Here is a 17,148-nt window from a genome sequence, read left to right on the forward strand (position 1 = left end):
AACTTCCCGACATAAATGTGTATATATATTGCTGCCCGAAAAACGGGCTTGTGAGAATACCTGAGCTGTTTTGTTTCAATAAAGCAACTCGGACGAATTCCGTCTTTGGTCGCGTCAATTCTTTCGACTCGCGTTGGAGCGCAGTTCCTTCACCCTGGTTGTTTGCAATCGATTACCAATCGGCTTGCCATCGCTTGCCAAGCCAGCCGTTCCGTATGGACCGTTTCGTTGGAGTGCTTGCTTGAATGCTTAAGCCGCTTGACGAGCGCTCCACAAGCTCATTGGTAACGGGAGTCGGGACACACGGCGAATGAATCGTGGCAGACGTGCCAATAGGCGGAGTAGTTTGTACAGTGTGTGCAGCTGAACGGCGGAGGAAGGATGGCGGACACAGATCGTGCGAAGCTCGAAGCTGCGCTCAAGGCGCAGGGCGAACTCGTTCGGCGATTGAAAGCTGAAAAATCGAGCAAAGAGAAGGTACCTGTGAGTGTGGCTGTTTCCTCGTGTACAGTGTGTACTATGTCTATGACTGTCTGTGCTCCTCGATGTACAGTGTGCACAATGTGTGTCTGTGCTGCTCTATGTACAGTGTGGACGATGTGTGTCTGTGCTGCTCGATGTACAGTGTGGACGATGTACAGTGTGGACGATGTGTGTCTGTGCTGCTCGATGTACAGTGTGGACGATGTACAGTGTGGACGATGTGTGTCTGTGCTGCTCGATGTACAGTGTGGACGATGTGTGTCTGTGCTGCTCGATGTACAGTGTGCACGATGTGTGTCCGTGCTGCTCGTTATACGGTGTGTGTACGATGTGTGTACGATGTGTGTCCGTGCTGCTCAATGTGCGGTGGGTGTCTGTGCTGCTCGGTGTACTGTGGGTGTCTGTGCTGCTCGGTGTACTGTGTGTGTCTGTGCTGCTCAATGTGCGGTGGGTGTCTGTGCTGCTCGGTGTACTGTGGGTGTCTGTGCTGCTCGGTGTACTGTGGGTGTCTGTGCTGCTCGGTGTACTGTGGGTGTCTGTGCTGCTCGGTGTACTGTGTGTGTCTGTGCTGCTCGGTGTACTGTGTGTGTCTGTGCTGCTCGATGTACTGTGGGTGTCTGTGCTGCTCGGTGTACTGTGTGTGTCTGTGCTGCTCGGTGTACTGTGTGTGTCTGTGCTGCTCAATGTGCGGTGTGTGTCTGTGCTGCTCGGTGTACGTACTGTAGGTGTCTGTGCTGCCCGGTGGGTCTCTGCTGCCCGGTGTACAGTGTGTGTATGATGTGTGTCCGTGCTGCTCGATGTACTGTGGGTGTCTGTGCTGCCCGGTGTGCAGTGTGTGCGGTGGGTGTCCGTGCTGCTCGGTGTACTGTGGCGTGTGGGTGTCTGTGCTGCCCGGTGTGCGGTGGGTGTCTGTGCTGCTCGGTGTACAGTGTGTGCGGTGGGTGTCCGTGCTGCTCGGTGTACTGTGTGGACGATGTGTGTCTGTGCTGCTCGATGTACAGTGTGCACGATGTGTGTCCGTGCTGCTCGTTATACGGTGTGTGTCCGTGCTGCTCAATGTGCGGTGGGTGTCTGTGCTGCTCGGTGTACTGTGTGTGTCTGTGCTGCTCGGTGTACTGTGTGTGTCTGTGCTGCTCAATGTGCGGTGGGTGTCTGTGCTGCCCGGTGTGCAGTGTGTGCGATGGGTCTCTGCTGCCCGGTGTACAGTGTGTGTATGATGTGTGTCCGTGCTGCTCGATGTACTGTGGGTGTCTGTGCTGCCCGGTGTGCAGTGTGTGCGGTGCCTGTCTGTGCTGCCCGGTGTACAGTGTGTGTATGATGTGTGTAACGTGCTGCTCGATGTACTGTGGGTGTCTGTGCTGCCCGGTGTACAGTGTGTGTATGATGTGTGTCCGTGCTGCTCGGTGTACTGTGGGTGTCTGTGCTGCCCGGTGTGCAGTGTGTGCGGTGGGTCTCTGCTGCCCGGTGTACAGTGTGTGTCTGTGCTGCCCGGTGTGCAGTGTGTGCGGTGGGTCTCTGCTGCCAGGTGTACAGTGTGTGTATGATGTGTGTCCGTGCTGCCCGGTGTGCAGTGTGTGTCTGTGCTGCCCGGAGTACAGTGTGTGCGGTGGCTGTCCGTGCTGCCCGGTGTACAGTGTGTGTCTGTGCTGCCCGGTGTGCAGTGTGTGTCTGTGCTGCCCGGTGTACAGTGTGTGTCTGTGCTGCCCGGTGTGCAGTGGCTGTCCGTGCTGCCCGGAGTACAGTGTGTGCACGGTGGGTCTATCCTGCTCGATGTACAGTATGTGCGGTGGGTGTCTGTGCTGCTCGATGTACAGTGGGTGTCTGTTTTATATATTCCCTTTCCTTTTTGTCTAATATTCCTTTATTTGTCAATCTGATAGCGATAACAAGAGTTTTAAGGCAAATTGTGCACAGAGGGCAAATTAATTATTTTATCAAAAGGTCGAAAGGTCAAAGGTCAGCATCACCTAAAATCATAGATTTTCGTGCGATTGACATTAAATTTTAAGAATTTGCATATTGAGTCACTGAATTGATTCCCCAATCAAAAGATAGAACCTTTCCTTTTTGTCTGGTAATCCTTTTTTTGTTAATCTGATTGCGATAACAAGGATTTTAAGGCAAACTGTTTTAATAATGCCTCGTACAGTACTACCAAAGGACATACTGTACTTTATAAACCTGTTCCCTAAAGTTTGTTTATAATTTGCTGCAATTAATATAATTGATCAATTACTTGCAGTTTCAGACTTTCTCCATTGCCAGAACGACAACCAGTGAATACAAATCAAAGAACTACAGTTAGAATCAGCTAAGGTGTAATAAATCAGCTAAGGTGTAATAAATCAGCTAAGACATCTCTCAGGCCAATCTCAGAGAGCAAAAAATGTGCAAAAACAGATCCTTCCAACTACAGACCAATCAGCCTGCTCCCAATCATCAGCAAGATCATGGAATCCATCATTCCTAGACTCCTCCCTCACCCCTCCCCTCCTTGACTCCTCCCTCACCCCTCCCCTCCAAATCTCCCCCATATCCCATCCCTTTCAAATCCCTCCCCTTGTCCCTTTCCTCCTAAACTCCCCCCTCGCCCCTCCCCTTCAAATCTCCCCACCCTCATTTCTTCTCAATTTCCCCCCTCTCACTCCCCCTCCTCAAAGCGTCCTCCCCGCTTCTTCCCCCTTCCAACTCTCACCTCCATCTCCCCCAACCTTCTGCCTCGCTCTTCCCCCTCCTCAAATAACACCTCATTGTGCCTCACCAAATCACCATCAAACCTTTTGTCCGCCCCATCCTTCCCTTTCTCCGAGCTATTCTGAAATTTCTGACACACCTTCAACAGCTCTCCCTACCTCTTCCACCTCTTCCACCTCTTCCACATCTTACCCTACCCCTCCCCCTTCCTGTTCTGTATCCGATGCTCCCCCTTCCTCTTCATTAACGGTATGGACCTCAAACATCCGGGGCCTTCGTTCAAACTTAACTGATCTCTCCATACAGGTTGCTTCTGTCAAACCAGACGGGATCTGCTTAACAGAAACTTTCCTCCTTCATGATGTCTCTGATTCCTTAGTATCTCTCCCGGGGTTACTCCCTCCTCCGGTATGATAGACCTGAGCCTCGTCCTGGAGGTGGGGTTGCTATCTTTATCAAAAACTCTCTTCCTCACTCGCCCTGCACTGCACTCTCTCCACCTCACCCCCAGGAATACCTCTGGCTACGGCTTCCCCTTTGCTCCCACCTCTTGTTCATATGTGTGTTGTACCGTCCACCAAACAGTGATGACTCCATCTACATCTCGCTGTCTGATAATATGGACCAACTTCTATCTACTCATCCCAAGTCTCTCTTCCTCATATGTGGTGATTTCAATTGTCACCATGCCAGTTGGCTGGGTGTGGGTACCGCTCTCACCAGCCATGGCTCCTCAGCAAAGGACTTCTGCGACTCACTGGGACTGACACAATCTGTCAATTTCCCGACCCGGATCTCAGTCAACGGAGCATCTTCTCTTCTGGACTTGGTTTTGACGAACTTCCCTGAAAATGTCTGCTGCTCTTCTGCTCCAATCGGATCATCTGATCATGTGCTTGTTAAAGTGGACATCTCTCTGACCATTCTCAGGGAGCCTGCTCAGCGTCGACGAGTCTGGCATTTCACTCAGGCCAACTGGCACGGTCTTCAAGCAGCCATCAATCATCTGGACTGGTCTCCCATCTCCACCACATCTGACATCAACTCATCCTGGGAATTCTTCCAAAGTAAATTGCTCTCTCTCATGCACAGATTTATCCCATCTCATCTTCAGTTGTCATACCCTTCCTCCCGTCCATGGTACACGGAATCTTGTGGTGAGGCTGTTGCCCAGAAACAACTTGCCTTCGTCTCCTGGAAAGCAAATCCAACGGAAGGAAATCTCATTTCCTTTCACAAAGCCCGAAACAAGTGTGTGTCCACCCTCAGGAGAGCCAGGAAACAATATCTCTCCATTCTCAAGACCGAACTCTCTTATCTGTCTCCCTCTTCCAAATCCTGGTGGCGTCTGGTCAATCTGTTTCTGGTGTTTGTTCCCCCTCCATCCCCTCCCTTACCTCAAACGGCTACACAGCTGACTCCGCACGTGAAAAAGCTGAATGCCTCAACTCTGTGTTTGCCTCTAAATCTTGTGTCCCAAACCCATCCCTCTCTGTACCCACCATACCCAGTCGTACCCAGCTGCTCCTGGACTCCGTGTCCTTTCCTCCTGACAAGGTGGAAAAGTTTCTGTCAACCCTCGACTCTGATTCTGCAACTGGACCTGACGGCATCAGCCCACGGGTCCTAAAATCCTGTTCTTCCGCTCTTTCACTCCCTCTCTCTGTTCTCTTCACCCTCTCTTTTGCTCAAGGTCAACTGCCATCTGCTTGGAAATCAGCCAACATCACCGCTTTGCACAAAAAAGGTGCAAAAACAGATCCTAGCAACTACAGACCAATCGGCCTTCTCCCAATTATCAGCAAAGTCATGGAATCCATCATTGCTTCGGATATGAAATCTTTCCTCTTCTCCAATGGCTTGATCTCTGATCATCAATTTGGTTTCAGACCAGGTCACTCTACTCTGGACATGCTGCTTCTGCTGTCTCAACAATGGATGGAGGTCCTCAATGCCAAACAGGAAATTAGAGCTGTCTCCCTCGACATATCACGTGCCTTCGATACGGTCTGGCACCCCGCTCTGCTCACCAAACTCTCCTCCTTTGGTATCCATGGAAATCTCCACGCATGGCTGGCAGACTTCCTCTCTAGTCGTAGTCAACGTGTGGCCCTGAATGGGTTTCTTTCATCTCCTCTTCCTGTTCAGGCTGGAGTTCCCCAAGGCAGTGTTCTGGGCCCTGTGCTTTTTCTGGTCTTCATCAATGATCTCTCTGACTCTCTTGAAAATCCTCTCTATCTCTTTGCTGATGACTCCACTCTCTGCCGCTCCATTCCTCATCCCGCAGATCGGCAGTCTGCAGCCTCCTCACTCTCTGCAGACCTGGACAAAATCACAGACTGGGCAAACAAGTGGAACATGTCTTTCAATCCTGACAAATCTCGCACTCTCACTTTGTCTCTCCATAAAGGCCATCTGGACAACCCTCCCATCTACTTTCTCAACAATCCTCTTGAAGAAGTTCTGTTACTCAAGCTTTTGGGTGTCACAATCTGTCATGATCTTTCCTGGGAAAACCACATTTCCAAGCTGGCCTCCAAAGCCAGTCACCGTCTGGGCATCCTCCGTCGTGCGAAGTCCTTCCTTGGCACACCTGAGTTCCTCACCACATACAAGGCTTTCATCCACAACTCAAAGGAATACTGCTCTCCCCTCTGGGCTGGTGCTCCTGCCTCACACCGAGCTCGGATTCACGCTGTTGAAACAAAAGTTTTTAGAATCATTGGAATCTCCCGCGATGAAGCTGATTCTAAGGGCCTTTCACTCTCTCTCTCTCTCTCTCTCTCTCTCTCTCTCTCTCTCTCTCTCAATGCAGGCAGGTAGGTTGTCTTTCTGTGTGCTACCGACTCCTCTGCGGCCTCGCTACCCCTGCTCTGTCTGTGCTCTGTCCCCAAAATAATCCTGCAGGACACACAAGATCTGCCAGCAGCCCTCTTCTGGTGAAATCACCAAAATCAAGACTCTCTGCTCACTTTCATTCCTCTTTTCTCCCACCTCTGGAACAAACTCCCACACTCTCTTCAATCCCTCTCCTCCCTCCATGTCTTGAAAACAGCTGTTCACCACCATCTCTTATCTTCCCCCATCCAAAACCTTGATCTTTTCTATCCCCGTTAAACACCCCAAATCCGCCTCTTTCAATCCCCAACTTCTTTGTTGAAATTCCTAGTTGTGTCAATTTGCTTTACACCGTGTACCCCTCCCCCCTCCCTACCCCATCCCCCACCGGCCCCCTCTCTTCCACAGATCTACTGACGTCCCTGTTCTTTACTGTTTTGCTTGTATGCTTTCCTCTCTTTCTCCTCCTCATGTCTCCCACTCCCTTCATTTATTGTATGTTTTATGTGTCTGTGCATGTTTTCACATTGTATGTTAATGTGTTAGCCTTGACTCTGTATGCAAAAAACAACAAAAACAAACAAACTGTAACACAGATGTCAAAATAGAAAACTCTTTATTAAGTCCGCCACCAAAGGTGGATGGTTATGTTTTCACCCCGGTCTATCTGTCTGATTGTTTGTTTTTTCTGTGAACAAGATATCTCAAAAAGTTGTGGACGGATTTGGGCGAAATTTTGCAGAGATGTAGTGTATGTGACCAGTACGAAATGATTCGATTTTGGTGAAGATCCTGATGTGGTTCCTGCTAGTAGAATTATTTAAGTGATTCTTCACCATTGGGACAAAAACGATACATAGCAGGATATCTCAAAAGGTTATGGACGGATGATTTTGATTAAGTGTGATTCTGTATTGTGATTTTCTGGTCTACTCTGGGATACAAAATGTAAACTGTTCACCTGGCGGAGGTATGCTCTCTACTGAGTGCCGTTCTAGTTCTCTATCAAACCAGTGATTTATAAAAGTTTACCTACTGTAGCGGTTACCGCTGGATGCACACAATCGCCTTGCACCGGCCAGAACACGGCCAGACGCGCCTCTCCCGGGCGGGCATGCCCGGACTCACTGTTCCCGGGCACGCCCGAACCTCCCGGGCACGCCCGGTCTCGTCTTTCCCGGGCATGCCCGCTCTCGCCTTTCCAGGGCTCGCCCAGAGCGTCCGGGCATGCCCGCTATCGCCTTTTCAGGGCTCGCCCAGAGCGTCCGGGCATGCCCGCTATCGCCTTTCCAGGGCTCGCCAGAGCGTCCGGGCATGCCCGCTATCGCCTTTCCAGGGCTCGTCCAGAGCGCCCGGGCACGCCCAGCCTCGACTTGCCAGGCCGCAGCCAAACACGCCCGGGCAGGTCCAGACTCGCCTTTCCAAGGCTCGCCCTTGACACCCGGGCATGCCCGGTATAGCTTATGCCGGGCAAACTTCCCGACATAAATGTGTATATATATTGCTGCCCGATAAACGGGCTTGTGAGAATACCTGAGCTGTTTTGTTTCAATAAAGCAACTCGGACGAATTCCGTCTTTGGTCGCGTCAATTCTTTCGACTCGCGTTGGAGCGCAGTTCCTTCATTGGTGACCTACCGACATGGATACGGCAGTGACGCTTAAACTGCCTACCTTCTGGGAGGCTCACGTGGCTGTTTGGTTCGCTCAGGCGGACTCTCAGTTCGCCCTGCGAGGCATCACCGCGGACGACACCCGCTTCCACCATGTTGTGGCGGCGCTCGGTTCCGCCACCGCGGCCCGTGCCTTGAGCCTCCTCGAGCACCCGCCGGCTGCTGACAAATACGACGCGCTGAAGACACTCCTCCTCGACGCTTTCGCCCTCTCACCGGCAGCACGCGCACGGCGCCTGCTCGCTCTGCCCGAGCTCGGCGACACGCGCCCGTCCGAGCGCATGGACTATATGCTCTCGTTGCTCGGTGAGCACTCTCCGGATTTTCTGTTCCGCGAGCTGTTCCTTCGCCAGCTGCCTCACCCGGTACGCCTCGCCCTGGCTGGCACGTTGATCACGGATTCCCGCGCCCTCGCCAGGGAAGCCGATAAGATCTCCTCGGCGGGCCAGCACATCGGCTCGGTTACCTGGAGCCCGCCGCCGTCCGAGGCGACGCCCATGACACCCGAGCGCCCTGCGCGGTTGGAGGCCGAACTGCCGGTGCAACTGGCGGCCGCCACGCCGCACCGCCCGCTTCCGACACGACGGCCGGGGCCTCCACCTGACCGGGCGTGGTGTTATTACCACGCCAGGTTCGGACACAAGGCTCGGACGTGCCGGCCCCCGTGCACTTTCGGCAGGTCGGGAAACGGCCGGGCCGGCGTTCATTCCCAGCCATGAGTGGCGGCCACTCGGGCAACTTGCTGTTTATTCGGGACAAAGCGTCTGGGCGGCGTTTCCTGTGTGACACCGGCGCCCAACTGAGCGTCATACCCGCCTCCGAGCAGGACAGGCGGGACGCCGTTTGCGGCCCCTCTTTGGTCGCTGCTAATGGCTCGGCCATACGCACTTTCGGCCCACGCGTCGTCACCCTCTGCTTCGGCAGCCAGCGTTTTCAATGGACTTTTGTGACCGCCTGCGTCCCCATGGCTTTGCTGGGCGCCGACTTCCTCTGCGCGCACGGGCTGCTGGTCGACGTCAAACGTCATCGCCTTGTCAACGCCGAGACGTTCAGCTACCCTGGCATGCACGATGAGCAGCTCCGCGCCGACCGAACTGGCGTGCGCCCTCCCGGCAGCGAACGAGTTCGCTTGCCTGCTCGCGGAATTCCCGGCCCTCACGCGGCCGACGTTTTCGGCCATCGCGGTGCGGCACGGGATCGAGCACCACATACCCACTACGGGCCCGCCGGTCTACGCCAGGGCCCGCCGCCTCGACCCGGCCAAGCTCGCCGTGGCGAAGGCCGAGTTCGACGCGTTGGAGCACCTCGGCATCGTGCGGCGCTCCGATAGCGCGTGGGTCTCGCCACTGCACATCGTGCCAAAGCCGGGGGGTGGATGGCGCCCGTGTGGCGACTACCGCCGTCTCAACGACGCTACCACCCCCGACAGGTACCCGATCCCGCATATTCAGGACTTTTCCGCCCGTTTGGCGGGACGGGTCATCTTTTCGAAAATTGACCTGATACGGGGCTACCACCAGGTACCTGTCCGGGCGGCCGATGTCCCGAAGACGGCCGTCATCACGCCGTTCGGCTTGTTCGAATTTTTGCGGATGCCGTTTGGCCTCAAGAACGTGGCCCAGGCGTTCCAGCGCTTGATGGACGGCGTGCTGCGCGACCTGCCGTTTCTTTTCGTCTATCTGGACGATATCCTCGTCTCCAGCACGTCCCGCGCCGAGCACCTCCTCCACCTCCGAACACTGTTCGGTCGCCTCAGCGAGCACGGCTTAATTGTCAACCCGGTCAAATGCCACTTCGGCACGGCGACCGTTGACTTTTTGGGCCACCGCATCACCAAGACCGGGGCCGTGCCGCTGCCGACCAAGGTCGAGGCCATCACCACGTTCCCGCGTCCCCGTTCCATCAAGGCCCTCCAAGGGTTCCTCGGCATGGTGAATTTATATCACCGATTCGTGCCCCGCGCTGCTCAGCTCATGCGGCCCCTTTACGAGGCCCTCCGGGGCAAGCCGGCCAAGCATGACATTGTTTGGTCCGCGGCCATGGACGCGGCCTTCGCCAGCGCCAAACGGGCCCTCGCCGACGCAACGCTGCTGGCTCACCCGGTGCTCAACGCGCCCATCGCCCTCACTACGGACGCCTCCAACTACGCGGTGGGCGCCGTCCATGAGCAATGGGTGGACGGGGTTTGGCAGCCACTCGCTTTTTTCAGCCGGCAACTCCGGCCGAACGAGTTAAACTACAGCACGTTCGACCGCGAGCTGCTCGGGCTATTCCTGGCCGTTCGCCATTTCCGACACCTCCTGGAGGGCCACCCGTTCACGGCTTTCGTCGACCACAAGCCGTTGGTCTACGCAATGGCTAAGGTCACGGAGCCGTCGTCGGCCCGCCAGCAGCGCCACCTCTCCGCCGTGTCGGAGTTCACCACGGACATCCGGCACGTCGCCGGCAAAGACAACGCCGTGGCCGACTGTCTTTCTCGGGCCAGCGCGAACGCGGTCCACCTCGGCGTGGACTTCGCGCTCATGGCGGCCGACCAGACCACCGACGCCTCGGTGCAGGCACTCCGTGCGGCGGACACGGGCCTCCGCCTGGCCGACATTCCCTTCGCGGGCACCGTCCTGCTCTGCGACGTCTCCCAGGGCCAGCCTCGCCCCATCGTGCCCGTTTCCTGGCAGCGCCGCATCTTCGCCTCCATCCACGGCCTTTCTCACCCGGGCCGGAAAGCTTCTCAGAAGCTGGTGTCGGCGCGTTTCGTCTGGCACGGCCTTCGACGAAACATCCGCGACTGGGTCAACGCCTGCACGGCCTGCCAGCGGGTCAAGGTCCACCGCCACACCCAGGCCCCGCTGGCACCTTTCGCCGTGCCTGAACGGCATTTCGACCACATCCACGTGGACCTGGTGGGTCCCCTGCCCCCCTTGCGGGGGTTCACCCACCTGCTCACCATGGTGGACAGGACCACCAGGTGGCCGGAGGCCGTGCCCCTCGCCTCCACCACCACCGCCGACGTGGCGCAGGCGTTCATCGCCACCTGGGTCGCGCGCTTCGGCGCACCAGCGGACATCTCGTCCGACCGCGGCCCACAGTTCACGTCTGAGCTTTGGGGCGCGGTCGCCCGTTCGTTGGGGGTCACGCTGCACCGCACCACGGCCTACCACCCCCAAGCCAACGGGTTGTGCGAGCGGTTTCACCGCTACATGAAGGCCGCACTCATGGCCGGCCTTCAGGACGACGGTTGGGCCGACCGGCTGCCGTGGGTTAGGCTGGGCCAAATCGGAGGTGATTTTCCTAATTCAATGTAATTTACCTAAAAGTTGTGAGTGAGTATCAGGAACAAAATCATGAAAACAAAATTCAAAAATATTGACGTTTTACGGTCAGACAGCCCGTTACCATAGCAACAGTTACAGACGACTCAAAAAATGCCTAAATTGACGATTTCTCAAGCTGTGTTTGACCCCCAGAGTTGATTCTGGTACCAAAAGATGCAGAATTGAAAGCCAAGGATGATTGGATAGCTTAACAATGTCTGTGACACAATTCAATACCACTTTTATCCAAAAAACGGATTTTTGGCTGAAATTTCAAGCATATTTATGGAAAAAAATTGAAAATTTTGCTTTTTAATCATAGGATAACCATTAATCAGATTAAATTTACTTTAAATTGTCTTTTACAACCTTGTATTGTCCAGTTTTTATAACTGTTATAACGTTGTTTAAATTTGGCCATCTTCATTTCAATAAAAAAAAGTTAACAAAAGCAGCTTACAATCATTAATTTTAATGCCTGCTTTCGGTTGTTACTGTAACCATTCATCAGGGCGTTCAAGGCGCTCTTGCACACATCAAGGATAGGCGCTCTTGTCTTCGATACAACGGCAGTGAACTCTGGGGTCAAGAGTGGAGTCGTAGTAAGACTGGAGACTGAGTTTGGCAGGAGTCTTCTGCAACTGGCGTGTCGGCACCACATCCACGAATTGGTTGGAGGGGCGTCTTGCTCAATAGTGTATGGCCCCACCACAGGACCTAATGAACAGCTGTTCAAGCGACTGCTCAACACTTGGAGTGAATTGGACCAGGGCAACTACACATTGGTCGAGGTGTCTGCTCGACAGAGAGAGCTGGCTGGCCATGTACATGCCACCATCACCTTCCTTCAGACGTGGATGGACAATAGCACAAAGGAGACTCTTCGACATGACTACCTGGAGCTGGCACACCTCACACTGCTGTTTCTTGGAGGGACTGTCCCTGATGGTATGAGGACCATCACTATCAAAGCTCCTGGGGCATTCCACCACGCCCGTTGGATGAGCAAGACTTTATACACTATAAAGGTGGCACTCTTCCGTTGGCAGCTGGGAGATATCTACACACCCGAAGAGCTGGAAGACATAACCAGTCTCGCTGCATTCATGTCAGTCTTCTACACTAAAGCGTGGTTGACATGTACCAGTGCTGCAGATGCACCATCTAACGACATGTACCTGATGAAGAACCTCCTCAAGGCTGAGGCCAGTATCGCAAAGAATCCAACAAAGTGGCCTGCCAAATTTCTGTCCTTTGTGACTGTGGCCCGAGAGAAGCTACAAAACCATTTGTGGTACCTCTCAGAGAGATTGGTCTCTTTGGCACTCTTCTCGGACAGAACGTCATCTGACAAGCAGACTATGAGAAGGGCTATGCTCAGGTACCATGGGACTGCACATAACATGATACAGGAGATGCCAGCCTCACAGCAATTGGGGAGTAAAGCCCTCAAAGACTTTGTTGGTTACGACTCTTGGAGCATGTTTGAACTCTTGGGTATTGACTCCAGTTTTGTCAAGCTCCCCGTTGCACAGTGGCCCACCTCAGACAGCTATCGTCATGGCAAGGAAGTTGTGAAGTTGTGGAAGTTGTGAACTCCCAGTTGTCAATGACGCAGCAGAGCGGACACTTGGACTCGCCACAGATTTGAACACTAACAAGGCCCCCAAATCTGAGGCGCAGCTCCAGGCTCTATACAGGGTTGTGAAGGGCGTCAGGGAGAAGCTGCATGGACTGGCAACATCCACTGAGGTTGTGACTAAGAAGTCATTGGCCTCCATTGATTACAATTGGGACTAGGTTTTTTATTTTGTTATCAATGTTCAATGTCAGACCTTAAATTTGAGACAAAAAAGCTTAATCAATGACAAAAGTTAATTTAAAGTACATTTAATTTGACTATAGCTCTGATTAATGATTATCCTATGATTAAAAAGCAAAATTTTCATTTTTTTTTCAAACAAATGCCTTAAATTTGAGATAAAAATGAGTTTTTGGGATAAAAGTTGTATTGAATTGTGTCACAGACATTGTTAAGCTATCCAATCATCCTTGGCTTTCAATTCTGAATCTTTTGGTACCAGAATCAACTCTGGGGGTCACACACAGCCTGAGAAATAATCGATTTTAAGAATTTTTTGAGTCGTCTGTAACGGTTGCTATGGTAACGGGCTGTTTTACCGTAAGACGTCAATATTTTTGAAAAAAAATTTCATGGTTTTGTTTCTGTTACCCAGCCACAACTTTTAGGTAAATTACAACCTTGTAGTATGAAAAATTGAAAATCACCCCTGATTTGGCCCAGCCTACCGTGGGTCCTTTTGGGCCTTCGCACGGCCCCCAAGGAAGACCTCCAGGCGTCCGCCGCCGAGCTCGTCTACGGCCAGCCGCTCCGCGTACCGGGCGAATTCGTGCCCGACGCTACCAGTCCCTGGTCCGCCGCTCGCCAGCGCTCGGACCTCCAGGAGGCCGCCCGACGATTTGCCCCCGTGCCGACGTCCCGCCACGGTGGCCCCCAGTCCTATGTCCCCCTGGCGCTTCGCACAGCGGAGTATGTCTTTGTGCGTCATGACGCGCACCGGGGGCCACTCCGGCCGCCGTACGACGGGCCCTTCCGAGTCCTGCGACGGGGCGACAAGTCTTTCATCGTCGACTTCGGCGGTCGGCCGGACTGGATTTCTGTGGACCGCCTCAAACCGGCGCACATGGACGTCGACCGACCACCACGGTTGGCCCTTCCTCCGCGGCGAGGCCGCCCCCCGTCCACAGTTCCCCCCGCTCGACCACCCACCACCACGTCGGACCCCTCCCCACGACCCTCCAGGGGTCGCTTCGGCCGGGTCATCCGGACCCCCCTTAAATTGACCCTGCCGGTGCAGGTCGATTCTGGAGGGGCGTGTGTAGCGGTTACCGCTGGATGCACACAATCGCCTTGCACCGGCCAGAACACGGCCAGACGCGCCTCTCCCGGGCATGCCCGGACTCACTGTTCCCGGGCACGCCCGAACCTCCCGGGCACGCCCGGTCTCGTCTTTCCCGGGCATGCCCGCTCTCGCCTTTCCAGGGCTCGCCCAGAGCGTCCGGGCATGCCCGCTATCGCCTTTTCAGGGCTCGCCCAGAGCGTCCGGGCATGCCCGCTATCGCCTTTCCAGGGCTCGCCCAGAGCGTCCGGGCATGCCCGCTATCGCCTTTCCAGGGCTCGTCCAGAGCGCCCGGGCACGCCCAGCCTCGACTTGCCAGGCCGCAGCCAAACACGCCCGGGCAGGTCCAGACTCGCCTTTCCAAGGCTCGCCCTTGACACCCGGGCATGCCCGGTATAGCTTATGCCGGGCAAACTTCCCGACATAAATGTGTATATATATTGCTGCCCGATAAACGGGCTTGTGAGAATACCTGAGCTGTTTTGTTTCAATAAAGCAACTCGGACGAATTCCGTCTTTGGTCGCGTCAATTCTTTCGACTCGCGTTGGAGCGCAGTTCCTTCACTACCATGATAAGATAATGAAGACTTGAAAAGATAGTTATGTAGCCACTTTTTTATACAATTGAGCCTTTCACTCCAGATTTCACAGCTTACGTACGTTATTTTTGGAGGAAAAAATTGTGCTTTTCTCCTGCCTTTTCTCCCCTGTAGTCAAATTGAGGTCATTGAGAGTTTTTTGTAATAGTGATTTAATATCTACCTTTCCGAAATAACACAATATGTTGTGAAACGTGGCTTCATAACTATGTTGCGAACATTCAAAAACAAATTCTGTTCAGCATAACCCTGAATCTATTTCCATTCAGCGTTTTTGCACTTAGAGTAGAATAACAATTCTTACCCAACGTAGTTTAAAATATATGAACACACGATTCTTATGGGATGCAATGCCATGAAGACGAAAGTACGAGCTGGCAGGAGCCAATTTCACCACTGTGTGCTTGCACATGTTATTTTGATGGACACATTTCAAAGGATTTGGATTATCAGCATCCATTTTGCTCTCCAAGTGAAATACAGTATGTGACTAGTAGACCGTGGGCCATGCCTCAAAATAACACTTTTTCGTAGTCTCCACATGGGGACTACATGAAACCTTCCTTCATATGTTCAAAAGATGTACCTGAACACAAAATCAATTGTTCCCAAGTCTGAAAATTGGGCAAATTGAGAAATTCATACAAACTCAAAGAAATACATAGAATTGGTTGCTAATGCCATTTTACCCTAGCAACCATGGCATGTAAGTAAGATTAACAGGTTTTGTGGCACCGGAATATCAAAACTGGGCTGGAGAGAGATTTTCATATACTCCTAATGTCTCAAAGCATTAATTATACATATATATATATATATATATATATATATATATATATATATATATATATATATATATATATATATATATATATATATATATATTATATATATATATATATATATAATATATATATTATATATATATATATATATATATATTATATATATATATATATATATTATATATATATTATATATATATATATATATTATATATATATTATATATATATATATATATATATATATTATATATATATATATATACTAGCGGGGTCACCCGTGGGAATCCCACGGGCATGGATGTGTGTGACATTTCGACATATTGAGTTATATGCTGCACATTCATTTTTACAAAATGGTTACTGGCAAGTCATCAGATCCAGAAATGGTGTGAATTTAGTTATTTCACATAATATGTGACCCCTCACTCCTCTCCACCTGACACTCTCCTGTCTCCACCTGACACTCTCCTGTCTCCACCTGACACTCTCCTCTCTCCACCTAGCACTCCTCTCCTCTCCAAACCCTCACATCCCTCTCCTTTCCAATCCCTCACCTCTCCAATCCCTCACACTCCTCTCCTCTCCAATCCTTCACACGCCTCTCCAATCGCGCCTCACACTCCTCTCCAATCGCGCCTCACACTCCTCTCCAATCGCGCCTCACACTCCTCTCCAATCGTGCCTCACACTCCTCTCCAATCGTGCCTCACACTCCCCTCCAATCACTCCTCTCCAATCGTGCCTCACACTCCTCTCCAATCACGCCTCACACTCCTCTCCAATCGTGCCTCACACTCCTCTCCAATCGCGCCTCACACTCCTCTCCAATCGCGCCTCACTCGCCTCTCCAATCGGCTTTCCCCGTCTCGTTTCTCTCCTTTTTCTCCCGTCTCGTTCTTTTTCTTGCTCCAAATCGGCCCGTCGGAATCGGAAATCGGCCCGTCTCGCCCGTCGGCCCGTCGGAATCGGAAATCGGCCCGTCTTGCTTTTGTGCTTGTGCGTAAATAAATTGTGTTCATGACACCATTTCTGGTGTTGGGCTAGCGGCTAGGGTGCCGGCTTAGGATCCTGGGTTCGAATCTCGGTCGATCGCCGAATTAATGCCAGGGGGGTTGACTCAGCCTGTCATCCTTCCGAGGTCGGCTAATTGAGTACCAGTTCACTGGTAATTCCCTGTTTGTCGTTGAAGGCGGCAAAAAGGGTTGGCGTCAGGAAGGGCATCCGGCCGTAAAACATTGCTTCAAAAAGGGGACAAAAAAACAACAACTACCACGGTCCCCGAAAAGGCCAACCCCCGCTTTGCGGGGAAAAATGGCCTCTAAACGGTGGTTTTTACACCATTTCTGGATCTGATGACTTGCCAGTAACCATTTTGTAAAAATGAATGTGCAGCATCTAACTCAATATGTCGAAATGTCACACACATCCATGCCCGTGGGATTCCCACGGGTGACCCCGCAAGTTTGCATTGACGTTCGTCGATGGACTCGTTCGCCCGTCTCATTCGTTTTCTTGCTGCATCCTGTTCAAGTCTGCGTTCTTCATCGATCGTCTCATTCATTTTGGAAATAGAAGTTTCCACGCAGCGCATGAATTGTCACGATCCTCAAGAGGAATTTGTCTCGTAATCATCAAATGATAAATGGCAAGTAAATTATATTGTGGAAAATTAAAGATTTCAAATAAACCTATTTAAAGTGTATTCGCACATAACTAATTTTAAAAAACGAAGAAATATCTCTCGGTAATTTCCTGAAACATATTTTACTTCCGGCTAATAATGTTGAATTAAATAAAAACGAAGAAATATATGTCGGCATCATTGTTGACGTTTTTGTGACGA

At 52.1% G+C, this 17,148-nt stretch overlaps 1 protein-coding gene across 1 annotated transcript in view; it reads left to right on the forward strand.

Annotated features, from left to right (window-relative positions):
- Positions 1–251: 251 nt before the first annotated feature.
- Positions 252–17,148, forward strand: part of LOC137414914 (histidine--tRNA ligase-like) — a 49,709-nt gene continuing 32,812 nt past the window's right edge. Inside the window, exon 1 of the mRNA XM_068100469.2 lies at positions 252–477. Within this exon, the coding sequence (XP_067956570.2) occupies positions 382–477 (96 nt within the window). The 5' untranslated portion in view covers positions 252–381. The remainder of the gene's footprint in view (positions 478–17,148) is intronic.

The sequence above is a fragment of the Myxine glutinosa genome, chromosome 4 (assembly GCF_964187855.1).
Source record: "Myxine glutinosa chromosome 4, kmMyxGlut1.1, whole genome shotgun sequence".
Taxonomy (NCBI): Eukaryota; Metazoa; Chordata; class Myxini; order Myxiniformes; family Myxinidae; genus Myxine; species Myxine glutinosa.